This window comes from Herpailurus yagouaroundi, unplaced genomic scaffold, assembly GCF_014898765.1.
Source record: "Herpailurus yagouaroundi ecotype Mexico unplaced genomic scaffold, PumYag 203, whole genome shotgun sequence".
NCBI lineage: Eukaryota > Metazoa > Chordata > Mammalia > Carnivora > Felidae > Herpailurus > Herpailurus yagouaroundi.
The window spans coordinates 9,126,748-9,142,049 of record NW_024412434.1 but is presented as its reverse complement, the minus strand read 5'-3'; the positions used below and the strand labels follow the sequence as shown (position 1 = coordinate 9,142,049).

Sequence of the window (15,302 nt, the reverse complement as noted above, 5' to 3'; positions counted from 1 at the left end):
GAGGTAATGATTTCATGTCTTTAAGATATATACCCAGAAATGGAATTATTGGATCATATGGAGGTTCTATTTTTAGTTTTTTGAGGAACCACCATACTGTTTTACATAGTGGCTGTACCAATTTACAGTCCTACAGCAGTACAAGGAATTCCTTTCCCGTACATCATTGCCAGTGATATCTCTTGTCTTTTTGGCAATAGCCATTTTAATAGGTCAAAGTGATATCTATATACTGCAGTTTTGATTTGCATTTCCATGGTGAATAGTGATATCGAGCACCTTCTTATGTACCGCTGGCCATTTGAATATGTTCTGAGGAGAGATGTCTATTAAGGTGCCTTGCCCGGTTTTTAATTATATTTGTTTTTTGCTATTGAATTGTATGAATTCCTTACACATTTTAGATATTGATGTTTTTCATATTTGTAGTTTGCAAATGTTTTCATCCTTTCCATAGGTTGCCTTTCCGTCATGTTGCTTGTTTCTTTTGCTGTGCAGAAACATTGTTTATTGCACTGTTTTTGCTTTTATTGCTTGTACTTTGGATGTCATATCCTAAATCATATATAAGATCAATGTCAAGGAGCTTTTATCCTGTTTTCTTCTAGAAGTTTTATGATTGAAGGTTTTACATAAAAGTCTTTATTTGGGTTTGTATTAATTTTTGTGAGTGGTGTAAGGTAGCGGTACAGTTTTATTCTTTTGGATGTTAATATAGTTTTCTCAGCATCATTTATTGAAGAGATTATCCTTTCTCTTCTGAGTATTCTTGGGTCTCTTAACAAATTTTAGTTGACTTTATGCATGGGTTTATTTCTGGGTTCTTGATTCTGTTTCGTTCATCTTTGTGTTTGTTTTTATGCAAGTTCATATGGTTTTTAGTACCATAACTTTGTAATAGTTTGACACCAGGAAGTGTGATGCTTCCAGCTTTGTTCTTCTTTCTTAGGATTGCTTTGGCTATTTGGGGTCTTTTTTGTTCCTTACAAATGTGAGGAATGTTTTTATTTCTGTGAAGAAGGTCATTGGAATTTTGACAAGGATTGCATTGAATCTGTAGGTGGTTTCAGGTAATGTGGATATTTAACAATGCTGATTTTTCTAATCCCTAAACAATGGGGTATATTTCCATTTGCTTGTGTCTCTGCTGTTCTTTTATCAAAGTCTTGTAATTTTTACTATATTTTTCAGAAAGTACCCACTTTATTGAGAGTTATTATCATGAAAAGATGTTGAATTTTGTCAAATGCTTTTTCCTTACCTATTGTGATGATCATATGATTTTTTTATTCTGTTAATGTGGTATATATCAAATATATTTATTTGATTTCTGAAGGATAATTTTGCTGAGTAAAGTATTCTTGATTGGTAGTCTTTTTCTCTTAGCACTTTGAACATACAATCCCACTCTCTCCTGGCCTGTAAGGTTTCTGTTGAGAAATTGCTAATAGCCTTATGAGGGTTCACTTGTAATCAGATAGTCTTTCCTCTCTCTTTTTCATTCTTTTACTTTGTTCTCTGCTGATTGCATTATTTGAAAGTTCCTGTCTTTAAATTCACAGATTTTTTTTTTTTTTTTTTGCTTGATCCATTTTCCTGTCAGTGATCACTCTTGCTTTTTTCATCTCATTCATTATACTCTTCAGCTCCAGGATTTTTGTTTAGTTATTTTTTACTATTTCCTGCTCTTTGTTAAACATCTCATTTTATTCATATAGTATTTTTCTGATTTTACTGAATTGGCTTTTTGTGTTTTCTTGTAACTCATTTTCCTTAAAATTGCTATTTTGAATTCTCTTTTGAATAAATAACAGATCTCCATGTGTTTCAGATTGATTACTGGAAGATTATTGTGATCCTTTGGTGGTATCATATTTCCTTGATATTTTATATTCTTTGCAATTTTGCATTGCTGTCTTTGCATTTGAAGTAGCAGTCACCTCCTCCAGTCTTTAATGACTACCTCTTCAGTATGTCCAAACCTGATTTTTTTGCTCCAGTGGTGTGCTGGAAATTCTCTGCAGGACACCTCATTTTCCAAAAAGGCTCTCTCATCCGCAGGTGATTATCTTAGTGTTTTCTAGGGAGGGACTCCCAGATGTGGCTGAGAGGGAGGGACTGGAGGCAGTTTATAGGCTATTGCTAGGTCCACAGATAGACTATAGTATGTATGCCTGTTACCTGATGCACAGGTAGGCAAGACTTTTCCTCAGTCCCTTGGAATATGGTGCTAGGTCCCCACAGCTCCTGCAAAGGCAGTTTTGTCCGTGGGTAGATAGATGCCAGTTTGTTGTAGGTGGGCAGTTGCAACAAGGTACATCTCATTCAGCTATGATACTGATATCACTCTGACATATGGGTATTTTAAAAGTAGTTTTTCCCCTAAGATATTTCCCTGATTTCTTCTTTCATGTTATATGGACCTCATACTATTTTAAAACTTTGTTTAAATTAAGCATTTTCAGATTTAAAAGCAAAACCAAAAATATAGCGCAAATCTAATTATTACTCCCATGTCTAAGAATCACTGCCTTTAGGCAGTGAACTCTAACTTTTTAGTGTAACCTTCAAGGTTCTTCAGAATTTCTTTCCTGACTTATCTCTTACTACTTGCTTCCATGTATTTTATGCTTTTTTCCCTCAAGTTCCTAAAAGTTTGTACTTTTCCTTTCAAGGCACCTAGATGCAATCTATGTAATCTTTGTGCTCACATTCTAATCGCTTAAGAAAATGGTTTTTTCCTGTTTCTTTTCCTGGTGACCTCTCCTGTTTATTTTCCCTCTTCAATAAAACCTTTCTGGTCCTCACTCACAGCTTTTCATATGTCAATTCTTACAAATCACGTTGTATTATAATTATATATTTATCTGTGTTTGAAGCAACAAATAAGTATTTCCTTGTATATGGTTGGTACTTCATCACTGTTCTGTGAATTAATAAATTAAGTCAGATGGGTAAAATTCAGAACTTTATGAAAATTGTCTTTTTATTCTTTATCAGTAAAATTATTAGAAAACGTTGGCTTTTTATATGGCTTTTTAATGGATTTTTTTTAAAGTAGTGAACCTGGTTTACATATGAAGAAGTTAAAGAAAGGTGAAGATGAAGAAGGGACATCAGAAGAATCTGTGATCACACCAGTGTTGAAGAAGGCCGATTCCCTAACTGGTGGTCTACTACAAATGAATGAGGGCAGCAGTTTAAGTGAAAAGGATCAGCATGAAAGCAGGTAAAGTCTATCAATTCTTTATTTCCCTGTGAAGGAATTTTAGCAGTGGTTACCTTTTGTGAAAATAAAATGCTGTAGTGTAGGTTGGTCCAAGCTAAAGCAAGAAATACTCAACATATCAAATACACTGCTTGAAAAGTTATGATGAGGTTAAGTGACTTTGTCAAGGAGCAGTTTCAGTAGTCACCCTGAAAGTATGGAAGGTAAGTGTAAACAACTCCTTAGAGCATTTTAATTGGGAACGGTAATAGAGAAATGGATGATAACTGAAAAAGAATGTGAATTGCAAAGGCATTTTCTTTCTCTTTTTAAGATGGGAACTTTTAGAGTATGTATTCTGTTGGAAATGATCAATAGAGATAGACATGGTTAGTTAATTTAAAATTGTTTGTGTTTCCAAACATTAGGAAGTTTGTTGATTGTATTACATTATCTTTTAAAAGATTATAGTAATTGTCCTTAGTACTACTATTCATGTAATTTTGTGGAAAAGTTGGTTTATTCAGAATTGATTCCATGATGGGGTATTCTCATATAATTGAATGTACAGATTTAAAAATATATATATGTATGTGTATGTATTATATATATATAATTATATATATTATATTATGTTATATATAACTTTAATATATATTACAGTATATATTATTTCTATGTATTATGTATTGTTATATAGTGTGTATATATATTATATTATATATACTAATTATATATAATGTATGATATATTATTATATTATACATTTATTATACTATATATTATATTATTTACTATATTTATTATATTTATTTTATATTTATATAAATATGTAAAATATATTTATATAAAATACAGAATATATATTTATATTTATATTATATATTATATTATGTTTTATATTATGTAAGTAAATATATATAAAATAAATATTATAATGTATATATAATATATAATTATATATTATATAATATATATTTTTTATATATATTTATATATATATTTATATATAATTATATTTTATTATGTACATATATATATAATAAAAAATACACAAACACTGAGGCCATTCTGAATAGAACTAATCCTTCCTGGGTGATTTTAGATATTCAGTGCCTTTGATAGTATCACAAATAGTTATGATTTTGTTAGGGACTTTAAAGTATCTGGTTATATCAAGTTAATATTTATTTACATTCTGGGGAAAGGGGAAGATTTTGCTTATTTACAATTGGAAAATAAACTAGTAATCCATAACAGATTATTCCTTTTGGACTAGAAAGCTCTAAATTACAAAAACCATGCTTCCTGTACCAGCAGTGTCATTGACACAGATTATATGTTCAATAAGTATGTGTTGAACGTGGGAATAAACAGTTGAATGAATGAATGAATGAATGCCTGTTGATGAACTTCTCTAGAAGAAGCAAATCTTTAGTTTATTGAAAGTAGGTTTCCAATATTGCCTAGGTATAAAGTCTCTTAAAAGAATGTGTAAGAGTCAGAAATTGTTATGTATAGCTATAGTTAGAAATAGAATAATAATGTAGATTCATTTGCTATTAGTTAGAAACACTTAAGTATTGCTTTAACCACATATTCTAAAACACATGTTTTGAAGGCACATTCCTGGGTTTGAATTCAGGGTCTGTTCTTGGCCAGCTATTAGGGCTTCTTGGGCAAGTCACTTCGACTTTCTGTGCCTCATTTTCTTCCTGTGTAAAATACTAATATAATAACCTACTTCATAGGATTGTTGTGAGGCTTAAAATACCTTTAAGACATGTAAAGTGCTCATAATAATACCTAGATAGTAGTTGCATAGTGAGTCTTCAACACGTTAATATCATGATTGTTAAAAAGGGGTTCTTTCATATAAGGACTTAACTTGCACTTTCCAAGTAGGTTTTAGTGCCAGTAAAAGCTTATTTTTAGTAAAAATGACAACAACAAAAACAATGGTATCATTCCTATCAAATAATGCAAGTAGCATTAGGATTTTCCTTTGCTTTTGTTAGTTTTTATCTAAATTTAGTACTTTGTTGTGCTCGCTTCAGCAGCACATATACTACAACTGGATACACCTAATCCTTTGTTAATATTAGCAGTAGTATATTTTCTATGTTGTTTAATGTTACTCTGTTGTTTAATCCCCTTTGTAGAAAATTAGTTTCAAATGCAGAGATTTTATATCCAAAACAATAGGTTTAAATATCCTTTGTATTTTAAGTATTTAATATTTGCCTGAAAAGAATTGTTGGGTTTTTTCAGACCTGCAAAGAAAATTTCTAAGAAAAAGAACAAGGTAAGAAAAATATACAATATAATTTTATTTGTTATTTATTTTATTTTTATTTTATTATATTATTTTGATAAATATTTATTAGAAATATTATTCAGTGGTTAAAAAAATACTTTATGAAAGATGTAGTGAAAAAATAGAAAATCTTCCTTTGCTGTAGAGACATTTTCTATGAAAAATTTATTTAGAAATACTAGCTATTGATAATGGTGTCTTTTTGATAAAAATCCGTTCTTTTAAAATGTCTCTGTGGTTTTGCTTTTAAATGTTTATTTACTTATTTTTAAAATTTATTTTGAGAGAGAGCACACACAAGTAGGGGAGGGGCAGAGGGAGAGGGGGAGAGAGAATCCCAAGCAGGCTCCATGCTGTCATTGTGGAGGTCAACATGGGACTCAAACTCAGGAACCCTGAGGTCATGACCTGAACCAAAATGGAGTCGGGTGCTCAACCGACTGAGCCACCGAGGTGCCCCTGTTTTTGCTTTTATAAAAAGATGGGTATTTATCACTTCTCTATACCTAGTATAGTTTATAAATATTTGGGGGACATTTTGAAATAATATTAATTATTTATAGGTCAAAAAGCAAGTTACGTCTATGGATGACCTTGTCGACTTAATTCAGTCATCTGAAACAGCTTCAGAGGATTGTGAGTTGCCTTACTCTAAGAATTTCATGTTGCTAATTGAAAAACTTGGCATGGATTGTAAAGGTAGGAAGCCTTTTTATGTATATTGCTGTAGTAATATGTGCACACCTGCTATAGTGTAGAGCTGCTCATCTCAGAAATATGTTTTATATTAAAGGAGAACTATTGTATCCTGTCAGCCAAAGAGTCATCATTTCTACTGTACCTTTCTTAGTGGGAATGGCACATCTAATGTTTGTTAACTCTGCTTCTCTTCTGTGCCTTCACCCAGGTCAGGTCATTATTTTTCTCCTAGATTACTGAAATAACCGCAGGACTGTTTTCCCTGCCATTCAGCCTCCCAGGACCTTGGTCTGCACTGCAACCATAATTATTATGTATTTTTAAAAATGTGTATTTCATCATGTTACCTCCTTGCTTAAAGCTAAGCTATTACTTCTCATTGCTATTAGGTTAAAGGCCACAGTCCTCTGGCTTCATCTTGCATTGTTTTACATCCTTCATTCCATCTGTGTCTTATCCACTGTTTTAGACATTTCTTCCTGTGAAAGAGCTTTTTGTTTCCAACAGCTTTAGTTAGGTAAACTGCACATATATGAAGTGTGTCATTTGATAGTTTTGACATATGTTTACGCGTATGAAACGATAACCATAATCCAGACAGTTAACATATTCATCACCCTTAAAAATCTCCTGTCCCTCTATATTCCCTTATTATGAAGCTGCCAAATTGTTTTCTAAAGGAGTTGCACCATTTGCCATTCCCACCAGCAGTCTGTGAGAGCACCAATTCCTACATACATATTCATGAACACTTAGTATTGTCAGCTTTTTAAATCCTAGACATTTGGATGTATATTTAGTATATATATCATTATGGTTTTAATATATATCTCCCTAATAACTGATGGTGTTGGGCATATTTTCATGTGCTTGTTTGACATCTGTGTATCTTCCTTGTTTTTTTTTAATATGAAATTTATTGTCAAATTGGTTTCCATACAACACCCAGTGCTCATTCCAACAGGTGCCCTCCTCAATGCCCATCACCACCACCCCCAACTCCCCATCATCCCTCAGTTTATTCTCAGTTTTTAAGAGTCTCTTATGGTTTGGCTCTCTAACGTTTTTTTTCCTTCCCCTCCCCCATGGTCTTCTGTTAAGTTTCTCAGGATCCACAGAAGTGTGAAAACATATGGTATCTGTCTTTCTCTGTATGACTTATTTCACTTAGCATAACACTTCTCCAGTTCATCCACATTGCTACAAAAGGCCGTATTTCATTCTTTCTCATTTCCACGTAGTATTCCATTATGTATAAAAACCACAATTTCTTTATCCATTCGTCAGTTGATGGACATTTAGGCTCTTTCCATAATTTGCCGATTGTTGAAAGTGCTGTTATAAACATTGGGGTACAGGTGCCCCTACACATCAGCACTCCTATATCCCTTGGGTAAATTCCTAGCAGTGCTATTGCTGGGTCATAGGGTAGATCTATTTTTAATTTTTTGAGGAACCTCCACACTGTTTTCCAGAGTGGCGGCACCATTTTGCATTCGCACCAACAGTGCAAGAGGGTTCCTGTTTCTCCACATCCTCCCCAGCATCTATAGCCTCCTGATTTGTTCATTTTAGCCACTCTGACTGGTGTGAGGTGATATCTCAGTGTGGTTTTGATTTGTATTTCCCTGATGAGGAGTGACATTGAGCAGCTTTTCATGTGTCTGTTGGCCATCTGGATGTCTTCTTTGGAAAAGTGTCTATTCATGTGTTCTACCCATTTCTTCCCCAGATTATTTGTTTTTTGGGTGTGGAGTTTGGTGGGTTTTTTACAGATTTTGGATACTAGCTAGAACTTTGTAGTTTTGCTATTGTAGTGGTTGCTTTAGGTTTTATAGTCTGTGGGTTAAACATCACAGTCTAGCTTCCATTAATGTTATACCACATCATATATAGTTTAAGAAAATTACAATAGTTTACTTAAATTTCTTCTTTCCCAGACAGATCCTTCCTGGATCTGTGGGATTATAGTTTTCATTCAGTTTAGAAAGATTTTGGCCATTTTTTCTTGTGATTAGACATCTTGTGATGTCTAATATGTGTTTATTCCTATCCATTGTATTTTTCATGTCTAACATAGTTTACATCTCTGTGAGTGCCATTCAGTTTTTAAAACAATAGCTTCTATGCCTCTACTTATCTTTTCATGCTTTGTTTGGAGATATAGTTATGTTACTTACGAACAGTTTTATCCTTTAGTCTCTTGCTCTTGCCAATTATTAGATGAATCCAGAATGGTGATCAGCCTAAGGCAAATTATGAGTTTTTCTATCCTAGCTAATGTGAATAGATACTGTCCCTTGTTCTGTGAGAGCACCAGGGAGTGTTTCCTCTACTCTTTTCAGATTTTTTTCCCTTGATGACTTCCTTCCATGTATGCATTGGTTGTTACTCTGCTGAATACCCAAAGGGGGCCCTTTGCCGATCTCCAGGGTTTTTTCTCTGTTCTGCTTTCTCCTCTCCTATATGCTGACCTGTCATCTCTATCTGCCTTGAATTTGCCAGACTCTCAGTTTCATCATCTCAACTCAAGGAGTCTGGTGGAGGCTATTTAAATAATGCTTTTCTCCTGTGTCGTAGCCTGAACATTCTCTCAAGGCAGTGAGCTTGGGCATGTGTTAGGCTAACGTGTTTTGTTTTCAGGGATCATTGTCCTTCATTGTCTGAAGTTCTGTGTCTTGAAAATCATGTTAAAATTGTATTTTGTCTGTTTTGTTTTTGCTTGCTTCAGGTAGGAAGATCAATCAGTACGTGTTACTCCATCTTGGCCAGAAGCAGATTACAGTGGAACTTCGGCACATACTCTAGACTGTCGAGAGTGCTTGTCTTCCTCATTTGCTTAATTGCCTCCTGCTTATCCTTCATTCCTCAGTATAGTTATCTCTTCCTCAGGGAAATCTATCTTCCTTGGGCCCAATCTAGATCAAGTTATGATCACAGAACTCTGTTTTCTAATAGGAACTATCTGAATTTAGAATTATCATTTGAGTTGTCTTTCTCCTTCACTAGACTTTAAGCTAATTGAGAACCAGGGGTCTTCTCTATTGTATCTGTAGAGCTGAGTATAACATCTTACATTGAAGGTATATATTTATTTAATGTGTGAATGAGTAAATTGAAAATGCACAGTCCTGTATATGCAAAAAGTACTCATATATTTTATTTCTGTTTCTTCTCTGATGTAGATACTGTTGGCTTCTTGAAAATCCAAGATATAGTTCTTTCCTATGAAAGATTAATGAAACTTAACAAAAGTCACTGTAAACTACTTACAGGAAAAATTAAAAAAATGGAAAAAACAGTTAGTGCACTACAAAACGAGCTACGAGAAGCAAAAGACATGAAATCACGGTTAGAGCATCAAAAAGTGGAATGGGAACATGAATTCTGCAGTTTGAGGTATAGCATCTTGGTTTTAAAGAAACATTTGAACTGTTTACTTTTATACTACAGATGTATAGGGACAGTTTTGTAACTGCTAACTTAACCATGTGGGATTTTACAGGAAAGAAAACTTCTTTAGTGTTGTGAAGTGTGAGGTTCTTGGAAATAATACAGCAAGTTCTTAACAGTGAATACTTGTAATAATTTAATGTATTTTCCAAATCATAAGTTTAATGGCCATTTAAAAGTCCACCATATACAAATGTCATTATTTAACAGATTGAATTTTGCTTGTTTTTCATTTTTCTGTATTTTAATGAATGCTGTAAGGAATGTCTTTTATATAAATCTGTTTCTACATTTCTGGTTACTTGGAATAAATTCTTCAATATAATATTATTTGATTAAAGTATAAAAATTTTTAAAAAGGTCTTTGATCCACATTGTTCAATTGTTCTCGGGAAAGTTTATATTAATCTCTATACCCAGCAACAGAGTATAAAATAGTCATTTCTCTCAAGACAGAAAAATTCCCAAAAATTGATTCTGTTTTATTCTCAACATTCAGGGTTTAAAAAGTAAAGTGGGGGTGCCTTGGTGGCTCAGTTGGTTAAGCATCTGACTTCAGCTCAGGTGATGATCTCATGAGTTTGAGCCCCGCTTTGGGTGGGCTCGAGCCCTGCTTTGGGTGAGCACGAGCCCCGTTTCGGGTGAACCCCTCTTCTCTGTCTCTCCCTCTCTCTCTGCCCCTCGTGGGATTCTGTCTCTTTCTCTCTCTCTGCCCTCGCTCACTTGTGTCATGTCTCTCTCAATAAAAAATTTAAACAAAGTAAAATGGGGGTGCCTCGGTGGCTCAGTCAGGTGTCTGACTTTGGCTCAGGTCATGATCTCAGGGTTCATGAGTTCGAGCCCCACATCGAGCTCTCTGTTGTCAGTGCAGAACCCACTTCAGATTTTCTGTCTCCCTCTCTCTCTCTGCCCCTCCTTTGTTTGCATGTGCTCTCCCTTTCTCTCTCAAAAATGAATAAACATTAAAAAAAAAAGTAATACGGAAAGTGATAACTGATAAGTTTTTTAACATCTGTCATAGGTAGATAAAATTAATTCAAACGTGTATGCTGAAATCACATATTACTCTTTATTGTTTACTTAATACGTATCCTGTGTTGTTCTAGAAGGGATTCTTAAGTGATTCATAAAGTAGATAATCAACAAGGTAAGTTGCAAGTGTGGTGGAAGAAGAAACAAAAAGTATAGGGCAACAGATATTAGACTCGCTAGCCTAGTCTTGGATGACAGTAATCTGCACGTGTATGTTGTGTAAACAACATCCGCAGATGCTCTCTTACACTGCACATCATTTTTGGAGGTACCTGTAATGTTTTGTCAAGTGGAAATTTATTTCTAGTGAATTGATAAAATTGTTTATAAACAGTAACTTCTCTTTTTAACGAGTAACTGAATTATCTGTCCTATGGAGGAATAATTACACCTGTAGGAAAAGGGGTAATTTTCAACTCTAACTTTTCTGAATAATTTCACACTTCCTTTCTTACAACATCTACCAGAGTTATTACTGACTAAAACTAAGTTGCATAATGCTTTCTCATTGCTTCTTTTCAATTGTATATATCTTTTGGAAGAGATTCAAGTGAGAAATTAAAAACAGCCCCAGAAAGGAAAAAAATTTGAGAACATAGAAATTTCATTTGGACAGTAAGCCAACATGTGGAACCAGATCATAGGAGGAACTTTTTATTTCTAACAAAACAAATTTTTTTTTTTTAAATTTTTTTTTTTCAACATTTATTTATTTTTGGGACAGAGAGAGACAGAGCATGAACGGGGGAGGGGCAGAGAGAGAGGGAGACACAGAATCGGAAACAGGCTCCAGGCTGTGAGCCATCAGCCCAGAGCCTGACGCGGGGCTCGAACTCACGGACCGCGAGATCGTGACCTGGCTGAAGTCGGACGCTTAACCGACTGCGCCACCCAGGCGCCCCTAACAAAACAAATTTTAAAATAAGCATATTTAATTGCAGATTTACTTTAAAACAAGAAGAAGAAAAAAGAAGAAATGCTGATATGTTATATGAAAAAATTAGGGAGAGGTTAAGAAGAAAAGAAGACCAATATAATAAAGAAGTTGAAACAAAACAACAATTTGAACTCGCTCTTAGAACACTAAACATGGAATTGAAGGCCGCAAAAAATCATTTGAATCAGGTAAATTACTTTTTGATAAAAAATTGTGTATTTCCATCAATATTATATAGTGTATTACACATATATTTTATGGTATCCCTTTGATTCAATATATATTATTTAGGTTTAAAATAAATTAAAACATGGGATCATGGTCCTTTGAACATTTTTTTAAAGTTCTCCTCTTCAGCTTTTGACCTTTTTTTTTTAACGGTATGAGACCAGAATCATAATGAAATGTATCTACAGGTTGTAGAAAAGTGCAGTGACACTCAGTGGCAACTTTCTCCACAGAACGCCAGAGAATTCCAGGATGGAATTCTAAACAATCACCTTTGCAAACAAAAGGAGATAAAAACGGCTCATAAGAAAACTAATTCTAAGGTTTCTTCTTTAGCTATTTTGAAGTACATGTGTGTATGTATTTGCATATATTTTATTTTTTTAATTATTACTACTTTTTCTCCATGTATGTATATATATATATATTTTAAAAACCGAACATTGTACATCATGGAAACTATACAGGATTTTAAAAGCACATATATTTTTGGGGAGGGGCATGGGGGGGCGGTGGCATTTTTGCTTCATTCGATAAAATAATATTCTTGATTAAATGCATTTGTCTCCAGAAAATAGTGACATTCATAATGTCCTCATCCAAATAAGAGGCTTTTATTACTTTCTGTAGGAATCGATGAGCTTTCCCTAATCTCAAAACTGTTGCTACTAGCAACATGTGTTTTGGTTTTGAACAGTTACTTGACTGCCTTGATATATTAATAGGTTAGTTTAACACTTCTGCTAATGGACAGGAGGACGAGTGTAGCCAGTTCACAGATCATATTTTCGGTATCAAGTCTCCTACTTTTGAGAAAAGTAACACTTTGCTTCAAGTAGCATCCTATTTCATTACAAGTAACTTTTGAAACAATGGCATGCTATGCTATATACTTAATGATAATTTATTGATAGGTATTTTATTTCTAATAAAATAGTGGAGTGTATTTCCCCTCTTTTATATTTATTACTATTTTATTTTTTTTTATTTATTACTATTTTCAACATGAAGAGGAAATACAAGTTATTGCAGCAGTAAATAATCTCATGATTTTCTAAGAGATGTATAAATTTCACCTTATTTCCTATCAGTATTTTGAAATCCAAGACTTCTTTCGTACTTGTGTATTTACACTAGAGAAGTAGCAGTGGTTGGTGCAGGAGCACTAGTTGTGGAGTGAGAAGACCTGGGGAGAGTCCTGCAGCTCACAGTTTTAATCTCTGCATTCTAGAATTGTGATAACCAAAGGAGTTCATTGATGTATGGAGAAGTGTTTATATTATAGTACAGTGCCTAGATTTGTCAGTTATCAATAGATATATTCTTATAACTGACTATAGAAATATTAGCAAAGTAGATATCTATGAAATATTCTCAGGAAAAAAGAATTTTAGGAAATTTAATCTGTCCAAGTAGATGCAGAGCTAACGATTTTACTGTGGGGTAGCTGTGTTCGATATCTACTGTAAACTCAATTTTTAAGTGTAGTCAGATTTATTAATCTTTTATTTCAGGCCTTCTGGTTTGTTGTAAATCAGAAAGGCTTTTCCAATTCTGACATTCTGAAAACTTTTCTCACGAATTCTTTTTTACTTTCATGCCTTCATTATCTTCAGTTAAAGTTCTGAACTTTTGGGAACTTATGCTTGCATAAAATTTGAGATTTGGAGCCAACTTTATTTTTTTCCAGTTGAATATTCACTTACTATAATCTTCCTTCCTTCCTTCCTCCCTCCCTCCCTCCCTCCCTCCATGTGTATTTATTTATTTTTGAGAGAGCGAGCACAAGCCAGGAAGGGGCAGGGAGAGAGAGAATCCCGAGCAGGTTCCGTACTGTCAGCACAGAGCCTGATGCGGGGCTTAAATCCACAGAATCTGAGATCATTCCCTGAGCCAAAATCGAGAGTCAGAGGCTTAACCAACTGAGCCACCCTGGCACCCCTTGCACCCCTTGCAACCTTTTCATTGTATAAACAGATTACACTGTAATTGGAAAGAAAATCATGATATAATGTCATTTTATTGAGTGCTATCTGAAAATTTCCTTTGTTTTACTTAGCTTTCTGATAGTCATGAGAAACAACAAGATCTGTTGCATAAAAACCACATGCTGCAGGATGAAATTGCCATGCTAAGACTGGAAATAGACACCATAAAAAATCAGAACCAGGGAAAGGAAACGAAATATTGTGAAGACATTGAAATTGTAAAAGAAGAGAATGACAATCTTCAAAAGACCATAAAACAGAATGAGGAAACATTATCAAAAACAATATTCCAATATAGTGGACAGCTTAATGTTTTGACTGCTGAGATTACGATGCTAAACTCTAAACTGGAGAATGAAAAACAAAATAAAGAGAGCCTGGAAGCAGAAGTTGAATCATACCGTGCTAGACTGGCTACTGCTGTACACGATCATGATCAGAGTCAGACATCAAGAAGAGACCTAGAACTTGCTTTCCAGAGAGCAAGAGATGAATGGTTTCATTTACAGGACAAAATGAATTTTGATGTGTCTAATCTACAAGATAACAATGAAATTCTTTCTCAGCAACTTTCTCAAGTTGAAAGTAAACTCAATGCCCTGGAAATTGAGCTCCATCACACAAAAGATGCTCTCAGAGAGAAGACTTTTGTTTTAGAATGTGTACAAAGGGACCTAAGCCAAACACAATGCCAGAAGACGGAAATTGAACACATGTACCAGAACGAACAAAGTAAGGTGAATAAATACATTGCAAAGCAGGAATCCTTAGAGGAAAGGTTATCTCAACTACAAAGTGAAAATATGTTGCTTAGACAGCAACTAGATGATGCTCACAACAAAGCGGACAGTAAAGAAAAGCTAGTAATTAATATCCAAGACCAGTTTCAGAATATCATAAAAAAACTTGAAGCTAAAAGTGAAGAACAAGGTCTTATGCTGGGAGAAAGAAATAAAGAGTTAATCGATGAATGTAAATATTTAAAAGAAAGAATGTATCATTATGAAAATGAGAAAGCAAAAATAGAAGTAAGTATCCAGAAAGATAAGAATTTTTCAGATTTCCAGAAAGAAAATTCTGGTAATACTTGATTATGGCTGAATTTTGAATCTAGTTGAATATTAAAAAAAAAAAAAAGACTATAAATCAACATAAAAGCATAACTTGTATGCAACAAATAAAAATTAGACCTGAGAGGTGCTTTAATTTGAGTAAAGTTATGGTGTCATCTATGAAACTTTAAGATGTTAAATTATAAATTGTTAATAGATAATAGTCTTCTGCTACAATAATAATTTTTTTAAGTTTAGTTTGAGAGAGAGAGAGAACATGAGTTGGGGAGGGGCAGAGAGAGAGAAAATGCCAAGCAGGCTCTGCACTGCCAGGGTGGAGCCCGACACAGGGTCCTAGAACTCATGAACTGTCGGATTCATGACCTGA

The 15,302-nt window shown here is 33.9% G+C and overlaps 1 protein-coding gene across 16 annotated transcripts in view; it reads left to right on the top strand.

Annotated features, from left to right (window-relative positions):
- ANKRD26 (ankyrin repeat domain containing 26) overlaps positions 1 to 15,302 on the top strand; it is a 108,742-nt gene that overhangs the window by 70,632 nt on the left and 22,808 nt on the right. For 14 of the 16 annotated variants that reach the window (XM_040451123.1, XM_040451124.1, XM_040451131.1 and 11 more), the window contains 6 exons: positions 3,059 to 3,229; positions 5,480 to 5,513; positions 6,089 to 6,224; positions 9,410 to 9,623; positions 11,651 to 11,834; positions 13,934 to 14,890. In XM_040451123.1, coding sequence (XP_040307057.1) covers positions 3,059 to 3,229; positions 5,480 to 5,513; positions 6,089 to 6,224; positions 9,410 to 9,623; positions 11,651 to 11,834; positions 13,934 to 14,890 — 1,696 coding nt within the window. The remainder of the gene's footprint in view (positions 1 to 3,058; positions 3,230 to 5,479; positions 5,514 to 6,088; positions 6,225 to 9,409; positions 9,624 to 11,650; positions 11,835 to 13,933; positions 14,891 to 15,302) is intronic. The other 2 variants (XM_040451125.1, XM_040451137.1) reach the window with 2 other exon arrangements.